Source organism: Pongo pygmaeus, chromosome 3 (genome assembly GCF_028885625.2).
Source record: "Pongo pygmaeus isolate AG05252 chromosome 3, NHGRI_mPonPyg2-v2.0_pri, whole genome shotgun sequence".
Lineage (NCBI taxonomy): Eukaryota > Metazoa > Chordata > Mammalia > Primates > Hominidae > Pongo > Pongo pygmaeus.
The window spans coordinates 153,916,262-153,938,032 of NC_072376.2; the positions used below are offsets into that span (position 1 = coordinate 153,916,262).

The 21,771-nt window shown below is 39.3% G+C and overlaps 1 protein-coding gene across 4 annotated transcripts in view; it reads right to left on the reverse strand.

Moving 5' to 3' along the window:
* Positions 1-21,771, reverse strand: part of RNF150 (ring finger protein 150) — a 263,839-nt gene that overhangs the window by 35,469 nt on the left and 206,599 nt on the right. For 2 of the 4 annotated variants that reach the window (XM_054485192.2, XM_054485193.2), the window contains exon 6: positions 14,195-14,405. In XM_054485192.2, coding sequence (XP_054341167.1) covers positions 14,195-14,405 — 211 coding nt within the window. Of the gene's footprint in view, positions 1-10,985; positions 11,051-12,743; positions 12,974-14,194; positions 14,406-21,771 lie in introns of those variants that run through there. The other 2 variants (XR_010126146.1, XM_054485194.2) reach the window with 2 other exon arrangements.

Consider the following 21,771-nt stretch of genomic DNA (forward strand, 5'->3'; position numbering starts at 1 on the left):
GCTAGGATTAAACCTCCATCAAGATCACAAGTAAGGCATGACTAAGTAAAAACCTACTTGTATTTTCTATAATTGTATTTTGGGATTTGGACCAGTGCTGTAAGGATCCAGTGGTCATCTTTATTGCATGTATCAACACACAGCATGGGTCTATTAAGAAGGATCCTCCAAGGATCAAGCACATACAATTGCACTTATGTGTTCAGTGGGGAGATTCTCAAAGCAGAGTAAACAAGAAATAGGTAAAGTTAGTTTGACTGAAGAGAATGTTCTAACTCCAGTACCCCTGCATACAATTAATAAGAGAAAATTTCAAGAAGCTGTAGGGATAAGATACCACTTAGAATGTGTGCATTGTCTCGGGTTCTGCTTTCCTCAGGCAGGCACTCTGGGGTTGCTGGGCATACGTTTTGAAACTCTGGCTTTAGAACGAATTGCTCAGGAAGCCTGAAAGAAGTGACAATTCTCTGCCTACCCCTAGAAACTGATTGAGTAGATCTGGGGAGGGGCCTACGGATCTGCACTCCAACTGCAGCCCAGGTGGGTGTTCACACCATAGCTAGAAACTGGTTTGAGAAACTAGAGAAAGAACCTGGGCTTTGATGAGAGTGACAAGAGTTTTTACTCCAGCCCTGCCATTTACTCCATGTGTGACCTCTGACATGGTTCCTAGACTGCTCTCTAATTCAGTTTCTTAGATATAAAAGAGTGATAATTGTAAAGGTTAAATAAAATATGTAAGATTCTTGGCACAAAGTTTAATAGTGTTTGAGCCCCTTCACCTTCTCTTCTATACAATAACATTTTTTTGAATGCTTATTATGGACCAGGTACTTTTCTAAGGATTATTGCATTACATTTAATCCCACGATGTAGGTATTCTCTAAATTACCTCCATTTTACAGATGAGAACTAGAGGTACAGAGAGGTTGAGCCATTTTTCCAAAGTTACACAGATAGCAGGTGGCAGGGCTGGGCCTTCACCTAGCTTTACTACCAAGAACGTACATTATTTTCAGGGACATAAATTAGGGATGGGAAATTTCAATACCTCTCTCTGCTGTCTAACAAAGACCTACACTTTACTTATAGTGCCTTTACCATCTGATCATGTTCCTTGATGCCCCACCAGATGAAGAGACTACTACCACTCAGTATGGATGGACACATACAATTTTATTTGGCCCCAAAGGTGCTGTTCTATCATAGGGCTTGGATGCTAGGAATATACTATTCCTAAAATTAGGAACTGCCTTACTTGTAGGGGCATATTTAATTTTTCCAGATATTAGAGAGCCTTAGGTTCACTTAACAAAAAAAAAAAAGATGCACACACTTTTTTTTTTGAGTTGTTCTTTCTCTTATGAGGTAAGCTGCAACTACAGTTTCATTTCTAGGAGTAATCAGGAGACCCATGACCAGAAATTTCAATGATCCCTGCTGAGACATGGCTAACTACTATTACATAAAGTTGATGGTACTGAGTAACATGTATGTATGTGTGCAGGCATGCATTTATGCTAGATAAAAGCACAGATGTGCATGCATGTCAAAGTACTGCTTAAGGTACAAATGTCAGAAAAATACGATATGCATATATGAACATGTTATAGGTTTATGTTCCTACATAGTTGCATGGGCATGCTTGGTATACAGATGTGCACAGGCACAAATGCTTCCACATATGCATGCATTTATGTGCTTGTGTATGCAAGTATTTATGTATCCAACTACATACATTTTATCTCAGTTTTTTAACAAGGAAGATATGCTTTTTAATCCATTGAGTTCATGCTTAAACTTTGATTTCTAAATCCTATTTTCTAACTCCTTATTTAAGTAACAGCGGCAGTATTATCATGGGATTATTTTTCTTTTAAAAATTCATTCCACTGTTCTTGTTGCACAGCAGGAGTGTAAGTGCAGCCAATACTTTCTCGTGCTGACAGCCCTGATTAAGGCATAAGTCTTAATTGATAGAAATGAGTGATTTGTTTGACAAAAAAATTTTGATGGAACTCTAGTCTATAAATCTACTAATTGTTCCTCCCTGCTGCGAACATTAGATAAGAGACAGTGTGTTAACTGCATGTTGTTGGCTCATAGGCACACATATTGTTTCCCTGTATGATTTTACTAATAGGGTTTTTTTTTTTAAATGAGATCTAATAGGAACATTCAAAGCATTGATCTTAGCACTGTGTGTGAAAGAAGTACCGCTGCCCTGAAACTGTCCCTAAATTTGGGATTGCAAGGCTGCAGTGAACTGCAGAGGATGTGCTTTTCCTCAAAAGGGCTGAACCAAGTGTCACCATAAGGAAATGTGGCCCAGCATTGCTGCAGCTTCCAGCTTTTCCAAATTGAAAATTCAGGTTTCTATGTAAAACCTTGCCATATTTAAATGTGGGCTCCTAACTGAACTTTATCAGAAGCATTCTGAAGACCAAACACATTTCATTTGTAGGCAGGCAGAGTCACAGGTGGCACCAGTTTGATACCTCTGCCTAGAATAATCCTGGAAATTCCTAGACATCCAATTCTACATCTAACTCTATACAGTCATTCTGGGTGATGAGCCAAGGCTGGAGATTGGTGGTGGTGGTGTGTGTGTGTGCATGTGTGTGCATGAGTGGATGCATGTGTATATGTGTGTGCACAGGGAACCTGGCTTGACTGTCATCCTGATGTCCTGGTGTGTGCTCCTTGGGAAGCCTGTGGAGCGAGGAGGAAGAACTGTCTTCTAAGCATCCTTGCACGCTCAGAATTATCCAAACAAAGTGAAGAGTGTCCTAAGTGATTAACCACAATTGTGTCCTGGAGAGATGTGGGGAGGATAATCTGGCTAAATCACTTAAGCTGCAATATATTTTCTTTTCTCCAGAAGTTTTCCCTGAAAATTTTTTCCCCAAAGCGGAGGGGGGGAAAACTTGCAGTGAGGACCACCACAGAAGAAGCTGGTGAGTGAGTTAGATATTTCTGTATTTTAAAAGGTATCCTAGTAGGTTCTCTCTCTCACTTTCTCTCTCTCTCTCTCTCTGTGTGTGTGTGTGTGTGTGTGTGTGTGTGTGTGTGTCCCATTTGCTGCAAATCTGGAAATTAGGTTGGTGCAAAAGAAATGGCAGTTTCTGCCATGACAGCAATTTATTTTGCACCAACCTAATAGCAGTGGATATTTCCAAAATTTTTCTTCCAAGTTGTCCTCTGAGGTTCAACTTATAAACACAAAAAGATCATCAAGACCTAGAAATCTGAAATTGCTGCTTTATTCATAGAGCAGTTGTCTATAGGTTATTATGCTCAAAACACTAAGGTTACTGGCAGGGCCACTATCTGTTGAATATAACCAATACAGAGCCATGTGTAGATACAGCATAATTACAACTTTCTAGGAATTGACACTAATGGGTTGCCAATTTACTGATGGGCTGACTAGTGGTGATGCTGATAACCTCAGAGGCTTCTCTGGAAATAAGGTTGTAAGGACATTCATAATTTTATATGAGATCATGGTCATAAAGACTATAGCTAGTAACTCAGTAACACTCAAATGATCAATTAGTGAAAAAGATAAATAACTACAAGCAAGCAAGCCATTCTTCTCAGAACTAAAGTAATTCTGGTAATTGAAGAAGAGCAAGATGATGTCAGTTTTCATCTCCACAGGCAGATGGTTTAGGATACAATCTAGAGCTCTCAGGCCTCGACACTACATCTTGGAAACTGACAAAGATACCTTGCAGATATTTTTATATGTAGAAATTTCAATTTCATCAATATATACCATGACGTGTCTGACCAATATCATTCTCATGAAGAGGTGGTGTGTGGGGTGGGGAGAGAAGTAACATTTATAATTTCTTAAGTGTCAGGCACCAAGCTAGGAACTTGATATATATATACCGATTCATTTAACCTTCACAACAAACCTATGAGGTAGGTTCTATTTTGACAATTTTCATGAAGAAGAAACTGAGGCCCAGAGATATTAAGTGAATTGGTGACAGCTAGTAAGTAAGTGGCCAGACCAAGATTTGAGTCCAGATCTGTCTGACTCCAAAGTCATGCAGTTTTCTCAAACCTACATTATCTCACAGTAGGGTCATCTTTATTTATCATGGGTTAATATAAAATAGTAAAGGTCGTGTAGATGGTATAAAACAAAAATGAAAAGCTGCATTTAAGTCTTCAGTGGTTTCTGGGCATTTGGTTTTATGACATTAGCAGGGCATTTGCAGAAATTTATGCACAGTTAGACGTTAGAATCCTTCTCTGTGACATTTTCCTTTGCTGCTGTTTCTGCTATTTCATCTCTCTCTGATGCTTTTAATTCCATTTCTGCTGCATAGTACAATATCAATAATGATAAATAATAAATCATCAGTCCATTTCTACAAGGCATTAGTCTCCCTCTCCTCTTGTGATGGGGGACCAATTTAACACTGTGCTCCTCTTTCACACGGGGGTAGGGTCATACTGGGGGTAGGGTCGTTCTGGGGAAACTGGCTATACAGAGAATTGTTTGTTAGTGCCTTGGTTCAGCCTGAATATCATTGGAAGATATATTTATTATTTTCATTAGCAGCCAAAATACAAATATACTTCGCAATACATTCTCCTTTACCTTCCATTACTGTTGTTGGTTTCCCTTAAAATTCAACATATTCATTTACTCATCCAACTGACGTTTATTAAATCTAACTGTATGCCATAAACTGTGCTGGGTTTTAGAACATAAAGGTAAAAAGTCATACAGTCCAAGCCTTTGAGGATCTATAAATTTAAGGGGGTAACTGGCGATTTCTCAAGAAATTGTATCAGAGATAGCTATTTGAAAGTAGATAATTGTAAAAGAAACACCAGATTCTGCTTGGAGGAGCAGAGAAAATATCTCAGAGAATACAGCAGATGAGATGTGCTTGAAGGATACATAGGATTTGGCAGGTGGAGGGAGAAGCACGGGAGGACAGTGTACCTGGAACCACAAGTGGCTTAAAATGCTTCTGTGTAAAGAGCCAGATGGGAGTGGGGAATAGTCAGGGAGAAAGATGCAGAGGCCAAATGCTTAATGATTTTGTTAGATTAGGCAGATGGAGATTGTAACCCGTAGATAATAAAAATGTTTGGAGCAAAACACTGACAAAAACAGATTTCTATGAATGATTACCCAGGAAACAGGATGAGCACAGACTGGAGGATGGTAGGACCAGACAGGGAGATAAGAGCTGATAAGGGCTTGAATTATAGTAATGGCAGAGGGAAATGGCACATGGAGAGATATTTAAAAGGCAGAATGAACAGGGATGGTGATTGTTTCACTAAGGAGGACAGTAGCATGGAAACAACATAGGGTAGCTGCAAATGATTAGCCTGAGCACTGGGAAGTAATTTTACTGTAAAAACAAAAGTCACTAACTTATAAAATGAACCTATATGCTAGTGTAATGCAAATATAGCATGAAAAAGGAAACACTCTTTACAATTTGGTACACATTTTCTGAAGCCAAGTATACCATGCAAAGGCATAATTTTCACTTTAGTAAAAAGCACATTTTTTGCAGGGGATGTTAAAGCAAAGTGTGTGTTGAACTAGTGAATTAGTTATTTGATGGCATGTCAATAAACCTTTTTGGTTTTTCCTTATTTTTTAAATTTAATTTTCAGATCAAATTTTTTTCAATATTTATTTCTGCATAATATTTTGGCTTAAATAACATGCTATCATAGCTATTATTGTTAAAATTTACACTGAAGTCTGTATAAGAACCAGGTGAATACTGCTTAACAGCATTTTGGGAGCAGAGGACCATGATGTTTGGAGACAGGGTCTGCTGCGTATAGGAATCCCAGAAGCAGACCAGGCTACAGCTGTGGACGGAGGCCAACTGTGCTGCTGTTCCAGCCTCCTCCACCCACTGTCTTCTCAGCCATTCATCCGAAATGAAGATAGACAGATGCTGGATCTCACAATGACCTTCACTAGTCTTAAGAATGTGGCTCGGGGAGAAAGCTGAGGGCACAGTTCCTTGCTAGGTTGGCTCAGTGGTGCTGGAAGGAGAAAGGTGGCGAGAAGGGCTTGTAAGTGAGGATGCAAGACCTTGAACCTTTCTAGTGAGACTTGGAAAGGTGCTAAGACAGGGACTCTAACTGTAATCACGGAGCTAGGGGCCTAAAAAGGATCTTAGAAATCACCTAACAGAAATGCAGAAAGGGTAAGTGACTTGTTCAAGATCACACAGCTAACTGGAGGCCAAACCAGGACTAAGACCCCAAATTTCTTGCGTCTGGCTAGTGGTGTTTCCGTGATATCAGCTTACCTCAAGTAGCTCCAATAATGTTCTAATAGTGACACTTTCCTTTGTTCTGAACCACTGAATTTCACTTCTGAAATATATTTTGACTTACAGAACCCTCAGACTCCGAATTTCCAAAGCCAGTTCTTATGTGAGCCAAGAGGTATTTTCAGCTGCTCGTGCTTTTCTAATCTCTGAATGATGGCACTTCCCCATGATTTGCTTTAGAATCGAAATGCAAACACAAATGTTATCCTATTTACACGAGACCCTCCTCAGACATTGAAAAAGTGCTGACCCGCAAGCTGTGTTTCCTGCCATCAGCTGCTGCCTCACTGCCGAGATCCATGCACAGTTTGTCAGTGTCTGGTAAACTGCAGGTCTGCCCCCCAGCCCTTTGCCCGGCTCATGCTAGTAACAGCTGCTAAGCCATGTCAAAAGCAAGATGTCATTGTGAGGAATTAATCAATTGGAGATGGTGCTATCAATGAGTAACTCAGGGCATATGAGACAATCTCCCAGCAATGAATGAATGGATTTAATCTGTTGGCTGAGTTACTTCAGTTCAGGAAGACAAGCTTCTTCTGGGTGAGTGGTTGTGTCATACTCAGGCTGAGTGCTCCAAGTAGCAATATACCTGTGGTCTAAATTGATTGATTCTCTCACAGGCTGTTTGTGAATCTGCAGATCCTCAACCCTCCCTGTCAGAGGTACCAGGCACATAAGACAGGAAAGCCCTGGCAGTCTCGCCTTGAGTGGGCTTTCTTGGATTGGCAAGTGTTTTCAGTGGAGGAGAAATGTTATTGTGGAAAATCCTGTGGATCGTGGATTGGGTAGTTGCCATCTGCGAAGCTTGACAATGGAGGCATGTGCTTATTGCAGAGATCTTTGCTTTTTGGAACAGCTGTGCCTCTGGTGAAGCTGCCATGGAGATGGTGAGCTAGAGGGCTCAGAAGCAAGGGGGTGATGTTGCTCCAGGGACCTGGCACGTTAACAGTCATGTAAATGATTGTCTGGAGTAGTGTTACAATCTTCAAATGCTTTGTTTTATATAGAAGTAGTCACTGTGGCTTAACTATTTCCTGAAGGGGAGATGACAGTGGGGCCTAAAATCTTAAATGGCTGGCTAATTCTCTTGCCTGCCACAATGGAATGTCCTCACAAATCAAAGCAATCATCTTTCCAGGGCTAATGTGAATCTTATAGGCACCAAGGGAGATAATTCTCCTGCTTGGTTCCAGCTGGCATATTTATCCATAGTCAAGAACACAGACTTCGCCATTTCAGGCTTTAATGCAAATCAAAAAAGCAGACATGGCTACTCACTCTTGCAACTTCCTCATCAATACTGGAATGGTTGATCTAAATGTATTTATTTCTGAGTGCACCGGTATATTTTGTAGTCACATAAAACCTGGATATTGCTGTTTTGCAAATGTAGCAAAGTGTAGCTGCACATGTGAAACAGAAATCTGAAGTTTATGCCAACCCTCCCTTTTTCTTTCAACTGTCTTGATTTACAGAGGTTCCCTGAAAAAGTCCTGAACGCACATTCTTTCTCTTGTTTTCCTGTTCGGGCTGTGGTCAGAGCAGGTCTACAGGCATTTACAAGTTTTGAATAGAGATGTTCTAAATGTTTCATCAATTGCTCCCTCAATAAACTTGCAACTTAAAAAATATAAGAATAAATGTCATTTCTGGCCTAATTTTAAGAGAATGCATCTTTAGGAGCAATGAGTCCCATAGAGAAGTTTATATTGAGCCCCCCAAATTAGAGAAAGCAAATCCTTGCAGAGACTAAACACAAACCTCTGAATGAACTCTTTGGAAGTTTTTCCTATAATGAGTTGGAGTATGTGTCCCTGGAAAGCTCCTGGGTGGTTTGCAGTGGTAGGTGTCAGAGCTGGCATGAAAACCACTTTTCTCTGTGCTGCAGCTTCAGCTGTGCTTTAACAATTTTGTCTTGTAAGTGCATTTTGAAAAGTATTCACATATATATATGCATATATATACATATATATATTTTTCCAAAAAGGCAAACCCATTTAAGGGCCTGTAGTTTAGTAGAGATAGCAGCCAAGTATGTGCTCCTTAGTTGAAGACCATCAAGACATTTAGGAACTAATTCTCTTGCACTTTCATGGGACTCTTTCTGCCTCAGTTTCTACTGAAGAGACATGAATAACAAAGAAGCAAGAGACAGACTCTCCCTCCCCTACCCATCACTCTGCTCTCTGCCCCATTGCCAGATGTGCAATGAAATGTATAAAGGGGAACTTGTTTGGTAATTCTTGACCCCATCACCCATCTTGAGGCAATAAGAAGGGGAAGAAGATGGGGTAATAGGTAAAGAAATTGTCAACGAACAGAGCGATGTCATGTTGAATCCCGCTCCTCTAGTGAAAGGGGTGGAGAAGGGCACCTCCCAATCCCAGGCCTGTGAGGGGTTGCTGCAAGGGAATCCCCAACAAGATTTTGAAATATGTTTCCTGTAGGTTGGACTCAGCAAAAATGTCTCAAACTTTTGTGGACTCAGTCTTCTTCCTGCCTGCAACCTTGAGAGGAGGCCCAAGACCTTCGTGGGGTCAAAGGCTGGAGACTGCTGCTGTCCTGGAAGAGGACTGTCAGGACAGGTGATGTATGAGTGTCCTAGAGGTGAACGGGGTTAATGTGGGTCCTACCCAAAAGGAGTTCCTGGAGAGGTGAGGAGAAATTATGAGACAGAGGCTGAAAATGGACTCCTGGGCGCACAGGATGCTCATGAGTAAGCAAGAGAGACCCATCTGTCAACACGTTTTTGGAATTACAAGGGAAAGTGCCCAGCAGAAAAAAATTTTTTTGGGGTATGTGTTTGCAACTTAAAGGGACTCTTAGAACTTAAAGGTACTCTTAGAACTATCAGTTACCTAAGAGTAGGTAGAAAAATCTTGGGCCTGCTAGAATTTTCATCCAGGGGCAAGGAACTCTGACAACCACTCAATACATTTTAAGTGTCAATGTAGCAAAAATAAAGATGCATTTAGAATGGTCCCCCACATCTGCCTGAGCCTTGGGTCTACCACCCACCATGGCTCAAAAATATTCAAGGAAAAAAAACCCAACAAGAATAATACAAATAAAAAAAACCAAAAATAATACAAATAAAAAGTCAATATGCTAGAACAACTACAATGTTAGGTATAACTATCTAGAGGTGATTTAAAAGTATGGAGGATATGCAAATATTACACCATTTTATATAAGAAACTTGAACATTCTCAGATTTTGGTATCTTTGGGGGAAAGGGGGTATCATGGAACAAATTCCCTGTGGGTATCAAGGGATGACTGTTGAACACATTAGATACACTCCTCTTTCCCCAAGCATCAGAGTTGATGGGAAGTTAGCAAAGGACATTTTCCCAGAGGAAATCCATAGCATTTTTCATTTCAACTGGCCAAGTTTTAGCCTTTACATTAATTCATGTGTACTGCTTCCTTCTGAAAGTTTGAAGACCAGGTCTCCTGGCCAGACACATCATGCCAAGTGCTTTTCAGAATGTATGGGGCAGATGTGCCATATCTTGATTCTGCCATTCCCACCCTCCATGGGCCAAGAGTTGATTCCCTCTAGTCTGAGATGGAAGAAGGGCCAAGTGGGTAACGATCTGCAGACAGTGCTAGAGGACTTGTGTAGTGACTCAGTAAGGGGAATAAGGAAATGAATGGTGAGGTCAACAACCTCCTTGAAAAATCACAGGAAGGTTTCAGACCCCACCCCCCTGAGATGTGGAGTGGCACTCAATGTTTTTAAGAAGGGATAATAAAGTCATCTTTTCTGTGTCTTTCTCTAGCTTCTCTCTTGAGTCTCCAAACATACAGGGCTGTCTGTTTCGCTGTGTTTTCCTTTGGTTCTAAGGAACTTTGTTTCCCTGTGGAAGCAAACCTAACAATCTGCATCCTGAGCTTAAGAAGTTAAAGGCAAAGTGTGTTTTTGGCATGATCAGGCCTACAGATAAAGACTGGTGAGTGACGTGTGGGCATTCATACAAATGACCCCTCACATGAAGGTGGAGGAGAAACACTGTTCTGGGACTGCCATATGAGGTTTTAAAAGATGAAATGCCAGAAACATTAAAAAATATGTACTTAAAAACATCTTTCTTCCAATGTCAGACTTGCAACAAGTTTGAATTTCCTTGGCTCTGTAAATGTTTTTCATTTTTTTTCCTGGGAGCTGAAGATGATCCTTTAATGCTAGATTTTTCCACTTTCATTCTGAAGGCAATCTGTTCTACATCTTTGCTCCATGAGTGCTGAAATGACCTTGACATGCATTTGATCTATTGCACATGGGCCAGGAAAGAAAGAATAGAGGTTGGAATGAGGGTACAAGTAGGAAGTAAACAAATTTTTGATCTTTTAAGAGATTTAGAAAAATGGAAGAACTGAACAAATAAACTAAATGAAAAGTGAGTAGGCAACTGTGTTAATTTTTCCCCCTGTTCTGTCTCTGAGCATAGTGTCACTAAACCTGGGCTCTGGGGCCAGTGGCCCAGTGAGTTCCAGCCCCATCTGTCACTTATGACCTTGGATCAGTGACATTAATCTCTCTATGCCTCCATTTCTGCATCAGTAAGATGAAGATAAAAATAATATTTACCTCATAGGGTTGTTATGAGCTAATATATGAAAAAGGCTTAAAAGGGTACCTGGTATGTAATAGGTACAATGTATTTCTTAGCTGCTGTTATTTCTTCCTTTTTTGGTAATTTCCTGGGTCTGTGGAGATGTGAGGAGGGGAAAGAATAATTTGGAGAAAAGTCATGTCCAACCTCCACTGGGTTATTTATTTGCAATTTATAGCAATATTGTATATCCAACTACACTTAGGTCTATATCCTCATGATTTCTGAATAGCATTAGAGTTGAGTACAATAATGTTGATGAAAACTTGAATCTTTTGACTCATTTAGTCATGCATTTGTGTTTGTTCATTTATTAATTAAATCAATTTGAGTAAGTCACTAGGCAATTAAAAAAATCTGTATAGAGCAGAGGCTTTTTCTCCTAAGGAATTACAGCCACTTAGTTAATGGTATAAACCATTAACAAATAACCAGAGTGTTCATGTTTGTAAAATTCTGAGAAATCCTAATAAATAAAGCTAACCAGAAATATATGGTTTAGGAAAAATATTTCGTGAGAAAATTTAGTTTCTATACTTAGAAATTGATAGCCATATTCATATATGCCATCAGTCTTCTGACTGTAGGTATTGTGATATTACTCTTATTTCTTTATCCCATCTTTACCAGTAGCTTCCTTTGAAATTGCCTGGCTTTCTTTTCTTCTGTTATGAACAGAAGGTCTCCACTTCAAGCTTAGATTGAACATGTTTACCTCAAGTCATTCAATAAACATCTACAGCATGGTCACTATGAACTAAACACTCTGAGTCTGTTTCATGAAAAAACAGTTTAGGGATTACAAATTATATGGATATAGATCATAATTTTCTATTTTTTTATGTATTTTAACTCACAATATATTTACATATATTTTATTTTGGATGTAATTTAACCCACATTAAATTAAAATGCTTTCTCAGTTGTCATCTTGGCTTTACTAAGATCTATGAAGTATGTACCCACTCTTCAAAATAAGGAATCTGACAGATGACGTATCTTCTCTTAAAAACCAAATGGTCATTCTTTTGCAAGGATAATGATCCTTTACAAATGTTTTTGTTCTTGAAAGCAAGCTCATGCCTTAGATGTTTTTCAACTGCTGGCAAAATTTTATCACATCTGCCAATATATTTCACTAAGGTCACTTATGCTCATATGTGTGACGGTAATCAAAGAAGTCCAATAAATGGAAAAATTCTGAGACCACCTGGTACACCAAAAAGAGAACTTATTATTTGACCTGAGTCAGACATTTAGTCCTCTGGGGCACAATTTTCTCATGACAAAAATTAGAAGTATATTTTGGTAAAAATCAAATGACCTTTAATGTTCTCTTCCATTTAAGGTACTAGTATTCTAGATCTATGCACTCCAATATGGTAGCCACTAGCCATATGTGATTACTAAGCATTTCAAATGTGGCTAGTTAAAATTAGTTTTATAGTGTCTCAATAGTTTTAATTTTGAAGATAAACATAAGTTTATGTTGTCTTAATAGTTTTAAATATTGTCTCAATAGTTTTAATATTGGAGACAATATTTTGTCTCAATAAAAAATTAAGTTCTTTACTGTTTACTTCTTGAGCCACTTTATTTAAAAACATTCTGAAATGTGCTGTAAGTGTAAATAAAATACACACCAGATTCTGAAGACTGAGTACCAAAAAATGTAAAATATTTTGGATATACAGGGTTAAGTAAAAATATATTATTAAAATGAACTTCATTTATTTCTTAATGTTTTAGTGTGGCCATAGAAAAATTTAAATTACATGCATGACTTGCATTATATTAATATCAGGCTGCTGCAGTCTAAACCTTCAAAACAAAGGGATCAAAATCTATCTTTAATGGCTTTTAAATGCCTAATGGTCAATATTTCAATACTGAGATCTTTATACCTGTAAAAGTCAAGTTTCTCAAGTTAAAGGTCCCATTTATCAAAAACTAATAAACCTTGCATGTGCGGATATTTCTCACCAAGCTCCTCTTCAAGTCACCTTCTGTCAAGGTCCTGTAAAAATGGTATGGTTACAATATTCAATGTTCAAATCCCATGGATCATCTCAACTATATAATAAAAGATGATCAGGAAATAAACCAAAAGGTTAAGAGTGGTTGTTCCCAAGTAGTGGAGCCCTCAGTGATTTTTTCATTCCTTTTTTAGTCTTTTCTTTATCTCTCAATTTTTCAACAATGAAATTTTTTCATCAGAAAAATACATATCTTTACATTTTGGCATGCTTTCATAAATTTTATAGAAATCACAAATATGTAAAAGAAAGACCAACTTCAAAGAAAATACCCTCAAATACTTCAATCTGCTTTTCTATATTTCCAAATTTCTACAGTGAATAGGTTACTTCTATCAAGAGAAAGAAATACACTTTGTCCACTCACTCTTTTAACCTTAAACCTGAGCTAATTAGCATCTGATTTTCTTAGAACTCCTGAAGCTTTTATCTCTTATATTAGACTGAATAGTAGGTACTTTAGATTTTTACTTCAATCTTGATGCTAATATTTAATATAAATTTAATATAATATAAATTTAATATTTTTATGAAAACTACCATCAAACAGAAGAGCATTTAGTGACTGTCTATGTATGAGATGGGGGAAAATACCCAGAAGGTATTTTAGTATTCAGGGCCACTGTGCACAGGGGTTTAGTGTCTCTTGCAGATATGGCCATCTAAAGGGATGCCATTCACATCCACATCCTACAGCAACAAGGAAAGCAGCCTCTTGTGCGTGGTCCAGACTAGTTCATACAGTCACACGCACACTCAGGGGGCTCCGGTGTGTGTGTGTACATACGTGCGAGCATGTGCACGTGAGTGGGTGTGGTTGTGCCCTATCCCAGTCCTGCTGAGCACCCCTTGTAGTTGCTCCCCTCACCTGCCCTCCAGTCTGAGAGGCTCCAGAACCACGACCCTACGTGCCTCAGGTACCACAGGGAAGCAGACATGGAGAGTGTGCAGTGCTGTGATGCGTAAGCCCTGGCATCAGTGTGTGGGCGGGCAGGAGCATGGGCACACAGAGCCAGGTGGGCTCTCTGCCCTGCTGGCTCTAGGAAGGGCAGTTCTTCTAACAGCTGGCAGTTATAACTGATGAACATAGCAATGATGTACTCATTCAATATTTTTTTCTTTTTGAGGAAAGGTATTTTTTTCCAATTCCTACAAGGCAACAGCCCTTCTGGCTATGTCACTTTAAGTATGGCAGAACTCACTGTTAGTAGTAAAGATGACTTCTCCCTCCTGGGGGATGGGGTCTGTATCCTGGACCACCTGCAAGGCTCCCACAGTCCGGACAGCAGGGTCCAAAGTGACTGAACTTTCATTCACTGTTGTGTCGCTGGCGCCTGTGATCTGGTTGGTGGGTGGACCTCCCAGAGAGCCCTCGAAGTCAGTGGGCAAGTCGTCCATGCAGTCGGCATTGGGCTGATGGGGCAGAAAAAGATCTGTTCTCAGTACATGTCATCCACTTAGAGATTAAATGTCTATAGCCTAAACATTTTGTCTCCATGAAAAAATTAAGTTCTTTATTGTTTACTTCTTGAGCCACTTTATTTAAAAACATTCTATATATAGTTTCTATAAGATTAACATTAAAAGATCTTCCAAAATTTCCTTTCCAAAGGTTCACTTCAGATTGAAAAGATTCCTTTTTAATCTTTTAGAGTAAAAAAGTTTTAATTCAAGATAAGCAAAATCTCTACATTTAAATAATTGCTTAGGGGGAATATGTGAAATTTATTTACAATGAAGGCACTTCCTTACATATAGTATTATTTACTCCACACCTAGAATGTAACTGGTAGCCTGATCATTATCCCTTAAAACTCACGTGTTGTTTACAAATATACTAATGATATGAGAGTGGGAGGGAGGACAGAATCTGAGTCATTATGGCTTGTTCATTAAAGATACATACATACCCTCAAACACACACAAAGCACAGGGTAAGGCTACATTTAAGAAAAACATGAGCCTAAAGCCAGCTATAGAAAAATATCCCTATGTCCTTAATATGGTATTGATCTTACATTAGTCAAATCCTCTAAATTAAATTCTTAGAATCATAAGACTATGGTGAGACCCCCTTGTTCAATTGCCCATTGGTTATAGGACGCTTTCCTCTCCAATATCATTGACAGCTTCCCTTGAAGAACATAGCAATGGGAGCTCTCTGCTTTGCAAGGCACTCTGTGTTGGCCAGCAGTGTTGGACTCTATTATTATTGGGCAAAATCTTACGCTTTGCAAGTTTTACTCTTTTGTCTCAGTTCCGCTGGTTTGAAGTAAAAATGAATATATTTCTATCTCTTCCACAAACAGCTTTTCAAATTACTTTTAGTTGTGCTGTCTCTACACAAACTCAAAATTATTTTTTAAAAGGCGGTGGTGGAGGAATATTGTCTTAAGCAGTATTAAGAATAGCTGTTAATTTCTTTTGCTCTGGTCTGAACTTCAGCTTTGTCTTGAAGGATGATAATTACATGGTTTACACTCCCAAAGTAGGCAGAACATGATGGTCAGGATTAGGGGAGGAGAACTTTGGATTGACAATGATTGAATTAACATCACAATGACTGTTGTTTTCCAAGTTCATCGGAACAGAAAACCTACAACTCTTGGACTCCTAGGGAACACAAAGCAAGAAATGCAAAGTGCTGGGCTCTTGTCCTAGTGTTCTGCTCTTAGCTGTGTAATGCCAGTCTCCTGAGCTCCACACCTGTGTCCTAACAGTCAGCTGGAGAGCTCTACCATTCCATAAACACATCAAATTCAGCTTATTCATTTCCTTCCTGTATTCTTTCTTGTTTTTGCCCTCTCTAGCTGTATTGGAAGTGAGCCAATTCACTGAAACTCAGTCTATCAAAAGTTGATTCATAGAATGACCAATTCACTGAATTTACTATATTTACTGATTGAGATTGGACATGAGCAAGTGGGTTTATGAACATTCTCTCCTCATTACCAGTTTCCCTATCCACTTACAATCTCTTCTCCAGTTTATTTCAGTCTGCACTCTCTCATCAGAACATTTTTTTTTTTTTTTTAAAAAAACACCATGGGCTGGGCGTGGTGGCTCACGCCTGTAATCCCAGCACTTTGGGAGGCTGAGGCGGGCAGATCACGAGGTCAGGAGATGGAGACCATCCTGACCAACATGGTGAAACCCCGTCTCTGCTAAAATATAAAAATTAGCCAGGTGTGGTGGTGTGCACCTGTAGTCCCAGCTACTCGGGAGGCTGAGGCAGGGGAATCGCTTGAACCTGGTAGGCGGAGGTTGCAGTGAGCCAAGACAGTCCCACTGCACTCCAGCCTGGTGACAGAGCGAGACTCTGTCTCAAGAAAACAAAACAAAACAAAACAAAAACCATGGGTATGTTTCTTCTCTTTTCCTAAGGAAGGAATTACATGCTCCCTGGCATGACAGAGCAGATGCTCTAGAGCCTGGCCCCAGCCTACTTTTCTGGCCTCACCTTCAGCCTTTGGAGACACAGAGCACACCATACAGTCCCTCCTCTCAACACTGTAGCTTATATTGTCCCTGTGCTCAGGATGACATTTGATCCAATCACCCTCTTTTTCCTATCTCAAGGTCTCAAGTTGGCCCCTGGTGAATTCCTAATCACCCTTTAATTCCCAGGTCCACTGTCCCCTTTTCTAAGGCATGTTCCCTCCCAGGAAGGCATTTTTGATCCTGCAAGCACTTCATAAGGTACTTCTCCCATGCTGTATGGCTATTGTTAATGTGCTGATCTCACTCTGCTAGTCCCCAAACATTGTAAAGTGAAGCAACCACACTATACTGACTTTGAATTCCAAGCCCCTAATAGTGCCACTGACAATGACTAGGTGCTCAGTAAATGTTGACTTGGAAATTTGATCTGAGTCTCAGATTTCTGCCCTGGAAACTTGGGCATGTTAATATCTGCCCTAAATCAATTAAGGGAGGATTTGAGAAAATACTTGAAAAACTGTAAAGTTCTATTCAAAGGTAAGATATGCTATATACAGGTGTTTATTAAGCAAAACTAACTGTGCGAGAGGTTTTCAGGAGGAAAAGATTTCACAAAGACAGTACTGTGCAAGTTGTTCTTTTGGCCATAAATACGTAAATGCAATCATATGCAATAATAATGGACATATTTTTCAAAATATTGATCTAGCTGTTGATATTGTTCTTTGTATATTTTCTTAATTTTGATGCAATTTTTTTTTCTTCATTTTGTGGGATAGTAGGAATAGTGCTGTATCTTTAACAGAGTGAGTGGGTAGAGGGCAAAAGAGCTAATTAGCATGGTGAAACCATCAATGGTAGCAAGCACAAATAATTTGGCTTAGATATAATATTAATAGACCAGGTTTACAGAACCTCACAGATTATATCCACTCTACATGGTTTATCAAATAGAATAATATTTTGAAAAGAAACCAAATCTACATACCTCTGAGAGAAGTCACAATCATAAAGTTTAAAACAAGATGTCAAATGCTATCTGCAAGTGAAAACTGCACAGGTATTTAAATTCAAGTTAGCATGGGAAACCCCTCAAATAAAGCAACTGCTAAATAGAATCTTGTGAATATATCAGGTATACAGCAGGATTTTGTATTCAATAAAAATCATCAACCTATTCCTATGAGGATAACAGTGATAGGAGGTGGTTGCTGGCATATGAAAGTCCCAGGTTATATGGTACCTTAGAAGAGGATTCGCTGAAACTGTATTCTGTCATTCTATCAAGACAGACCTACACCTGACTGGATAGAATGGAGGGTGAAGCACTGTAATGAAGATCAAAATGCTTCTGATAATAAAGGACTCCCCACTATTTGCATTCAGTATTATATTTCCCTTGGCAAAATATAATGGAAAATGATACCTATTGTTATGGGAATTTCATGATCAGTGAACTGTGCTCTCATTCTTTAGTTCATTGTAGAGAAATCACTTACAAAATAACAACATCCTCAGTTTCTGACTTTCAATTTATTTGTCTTATACCATGGGTAGATACAAGGACACTCTGTTAAAATAATAAAAACAAAAACCAAAAATAATATGCCACCTGTATTTGAATAATCTAGTAGATCAGGATTACAACCAAGTTGTTTGTGAGTTGATACTATTCAAAGGAGAATCAGGATGAAATTCATAAATACGATTGTGTAACTGCCAGCCTTCAAGGCTCTGAAGGGCTGTAATTCCATAGACATTTATTGAGCCTTTAGCATATGTAAGGAATGCAGAGATGAAGCATCAACAGACATCAGTTATCAGAGAGTGACAAGCTCTTTTCAATTTTCTTTGAATAAGAAGAAATGGAATACATGGAACATAGGAAAATTATAAGACAATTTGTTTAAGCTGCATAAAAAGGGTTTCAGTTCGATATAGCAAGTATTTGCTAATTGAGAAGGCTGTGAGCTTGCCCAGTGAGATGGAAAGTTTTAAGAATGGAGAAGTCATCTTGTTGATATAATTAAGACATAGTGCTACCCAACGGTAGAAGGATGAAGGGGAACAAAATCCAAAATTCCCTCCAGATCCTGACTTTGTCATTCCCTAGGAGAAAAACAGAAAAGGCTTGGGAGGCACAGAAGGTATCCATATGCCTTCGTGCTTTGTGAGAAGTAGCACGAAAGTGACTTATTCTTCATGGAGGATGTTCTGTTTTGTGGGGCAAGCTTGGATGTGTATCATGTTCTTGTTCAGCTGGCCTTTAAAAATCTTTACCAAATCTGCTTAAATGTCCGTGTCTGACAGCTTTGAGGAGAGTAGTGGTTCTCCCAGCACACAGCTTGAGATCTGACAACGGGCAGATTGCCTCCTCAAGTGGGTCCCTGACCCCCAAGTAGCCTAACTGGGAGGCACCCCCCAGTAGGGGCAGACTGACACCTCACACAGCCAGGTACTCCTCTGAGACAAAACTTCCAGAGGAACCATCAGGCAGCATCATTTGCGGTTCACCAATATCCGCTGTTCTACGGCCACTGCTGCTGATATCCAGGCAAACAGGGTCTGGAGTGGACCTCCAGTAAACTCCAACAGACCTGCAGCTGAGGGTCCTGACTATTAGAAGGAAAACTAACAAACAGAAAGGACATCCACAACAAAAACCCATCTGTACGTCACCATCATCAAAGACCAAAGGTAGATAAAACCACAAAGATGGGGAAAAAACAGAGCACAAAAACCAGAAACTCTAAAAATCACAGTGCCTCTCCTCCTCCAAAGGAATGCAGCTCCTCACCAGCAATGGAACAAAGCTGGAGGGAGAATGACTTTGACGAGTTGAGAGAGGAAGGCTTCAGAAGATCAAACTACTCCCAGATAAAGGAGGAAGTTTGAACCAACGGCAAAGAAGTTAAAAACTTTGAAAAAAAATTAGACGAATGGATAACTAGAATAACCAATGCAGAGAAGTCCTTAAAGGACCTGATGGAGCTGAAAACCAAGGCACAAGAACTACGTGACGAATGCACAAGCCTCAGTAACCAATGTGATCAACTGGAAGAAAGGATATTAGTGATGGAAGAGGAAATGAATGAAATGAAGCATGAAGAGAAGTTTAGAGAAAAAAGAATAAAAAGAAACGAACAAAGCCTCCAAGAAATATGGGACTATGTGAAAAGACCAAATATACGTCTAATTGGTGTACCTGAAAGTGACGGGGAGTATGGAACCAAGTTGGAAAACACTCTGCAGGATATTATCCAGGAGAACTTCCCCAGTCTAGCAAGGCAGGCCAACATTCAAATTCAGGAAATACAGAGAACGCCACAAAGATACTCCTTGAGAAGAGCAACTCCAAGACACGTAATTGTCAGATTCACCAAAGTTGAAATGAAGAAAAAAGTGTTAAGGGCAGCCAGAGAGAAAGGTCGGGTTACCCACAAAGGGAAGCCCATCAGACTAACAGCTGATCTCTCAGCAGAAACTCTACAAGTCAGTAGAGAGTGGAGGCCAATATTCAACATTCTTAAAGAAAAGAATTTTCAACCCAGAATTTCATATCCAGCCAAACTAAGCTTCACAAGTGAAGGAGAAATAAAATACTTCACAGACAAGCAAATGCTGAGAGATTTTGTCACCACCAGGCCTGCCCTACAAGAGCTCCTGAAGGAAGCACTAAACATGGAAAGGAACAACTGGTACCAGCCACTGCAAAAACATGCCAAATTGTAAAGACCATCAAGACTAGGAAGAAACTGCATCAACTAACGAGCAAAATAACCAGCTAACATCATAATGACAGGATCAAATTCACACATAACAATATGAACCTTAAATGTAAATGGGCTAAATTCTCCAATTAAAAGGCACAGACTGGCAAATTGGATAGAGTCAAGACCCATCAGTGTGCTGTATTCAGGAAACCCATTTCACGTGCAGGGACACACATAGGCTCAAAATAAAGGGATGGAGGAAGATCTACCAAGCAAATGGAAAACAAAAAAAGGCAGGGGTTGCAATCCTAGTCTCTGATAAAACAGAATTTAAACCAACAAAGATCAAAAGAGACAAAGAAGGCCATTACATAATGGTAAAGGGATCAATTCAACAAGAAGAACTAATGATCCTAAATATATATGCACCCAATACAGGAGCACCCAGATTCATAAAGCAAGTCTTTAGTGACCTACAAAGAGACGTAGACTCCCACACAATAATAATGGGAGACTTTAACACCCCACTGTCAACATTAGACAGATCAACGAGACAGAAAGTTAACAAGGATATCCAGGAATTGAACTCAGCTCTGCATCAAGCAGACCTAATAGACATCTACAGAACTCTCCACCCCAAATCAACAGAATATACATTCTTTTCAGCACCACACCACACCTATTCCAAAATTGACCACATAGTTGGAAGTAAAGCACTCCTCAGCAAATGTAAAAGAACAGAAATTATAACAAACTGTCTCTCAGACCATAATGCAATCAAACTAGAACTCAGGATTAAGAAACTCACTCAAAACTGCTCAACTACATGGAATCTGAACAACCTGCTCCTGAATGAATACTGGGTGCATAACGAAATGAAGGCAGAAATAAAGATGTTCTTTGAATCCAATGAGAACAAAGACACAACATACCAGAATCTCTGGGACACATTCAAAGCAGTGTGTAGAGGGAAATTTATAGCACTAAATGCCCACAAGAGAAAGCAGGAAAGATCTAAAATCGACACCCTAACATCACAATTAAAAGAACTAGAGAAGCAAGAGCAAACACATTCAAAAGCTAGCAGAAGGCAAGAAATAACTAAGATCAGAGCAGAACTGAAGGAGATAGAGACACAAAAAACCCTTCAAAAAATCAATGAATCCAGGAACTGGTTTTTTGAAAAGATCAACAAAATTGATAGACTACTAGCAAGACTAATACAGAAGAAAAGAGAGAAGAATCAAATAGATGCAATAAAAAATGACAAAGGAGATATCACCACCAATCCCACAGAAATACAAACTACCATCAGAGAATACTATAAACACCTCTATGCAAATAAACTAGAAAATCTAGAAGAAATGCAAAAATTCCTCGACATATACACTCTCCCAAGACTAAACCAGGAAGAAGTTGAATCTCTGAATAGACCAATAACAGGCGCTGAAATTGAGGCAATAATTAATAGCTTACCAACCAAAAAAAGTCCAGGACCAGACGGATTCACAGCCGAATTCTACCAGAGGTACAAGGAGGAGCTGGTACCATTCCTCCTGAAGCTATTCCAATCAATAGAAAAAGAGGGAACCCTCCCTAACTCATTTTATGAGGCCAGCATCATC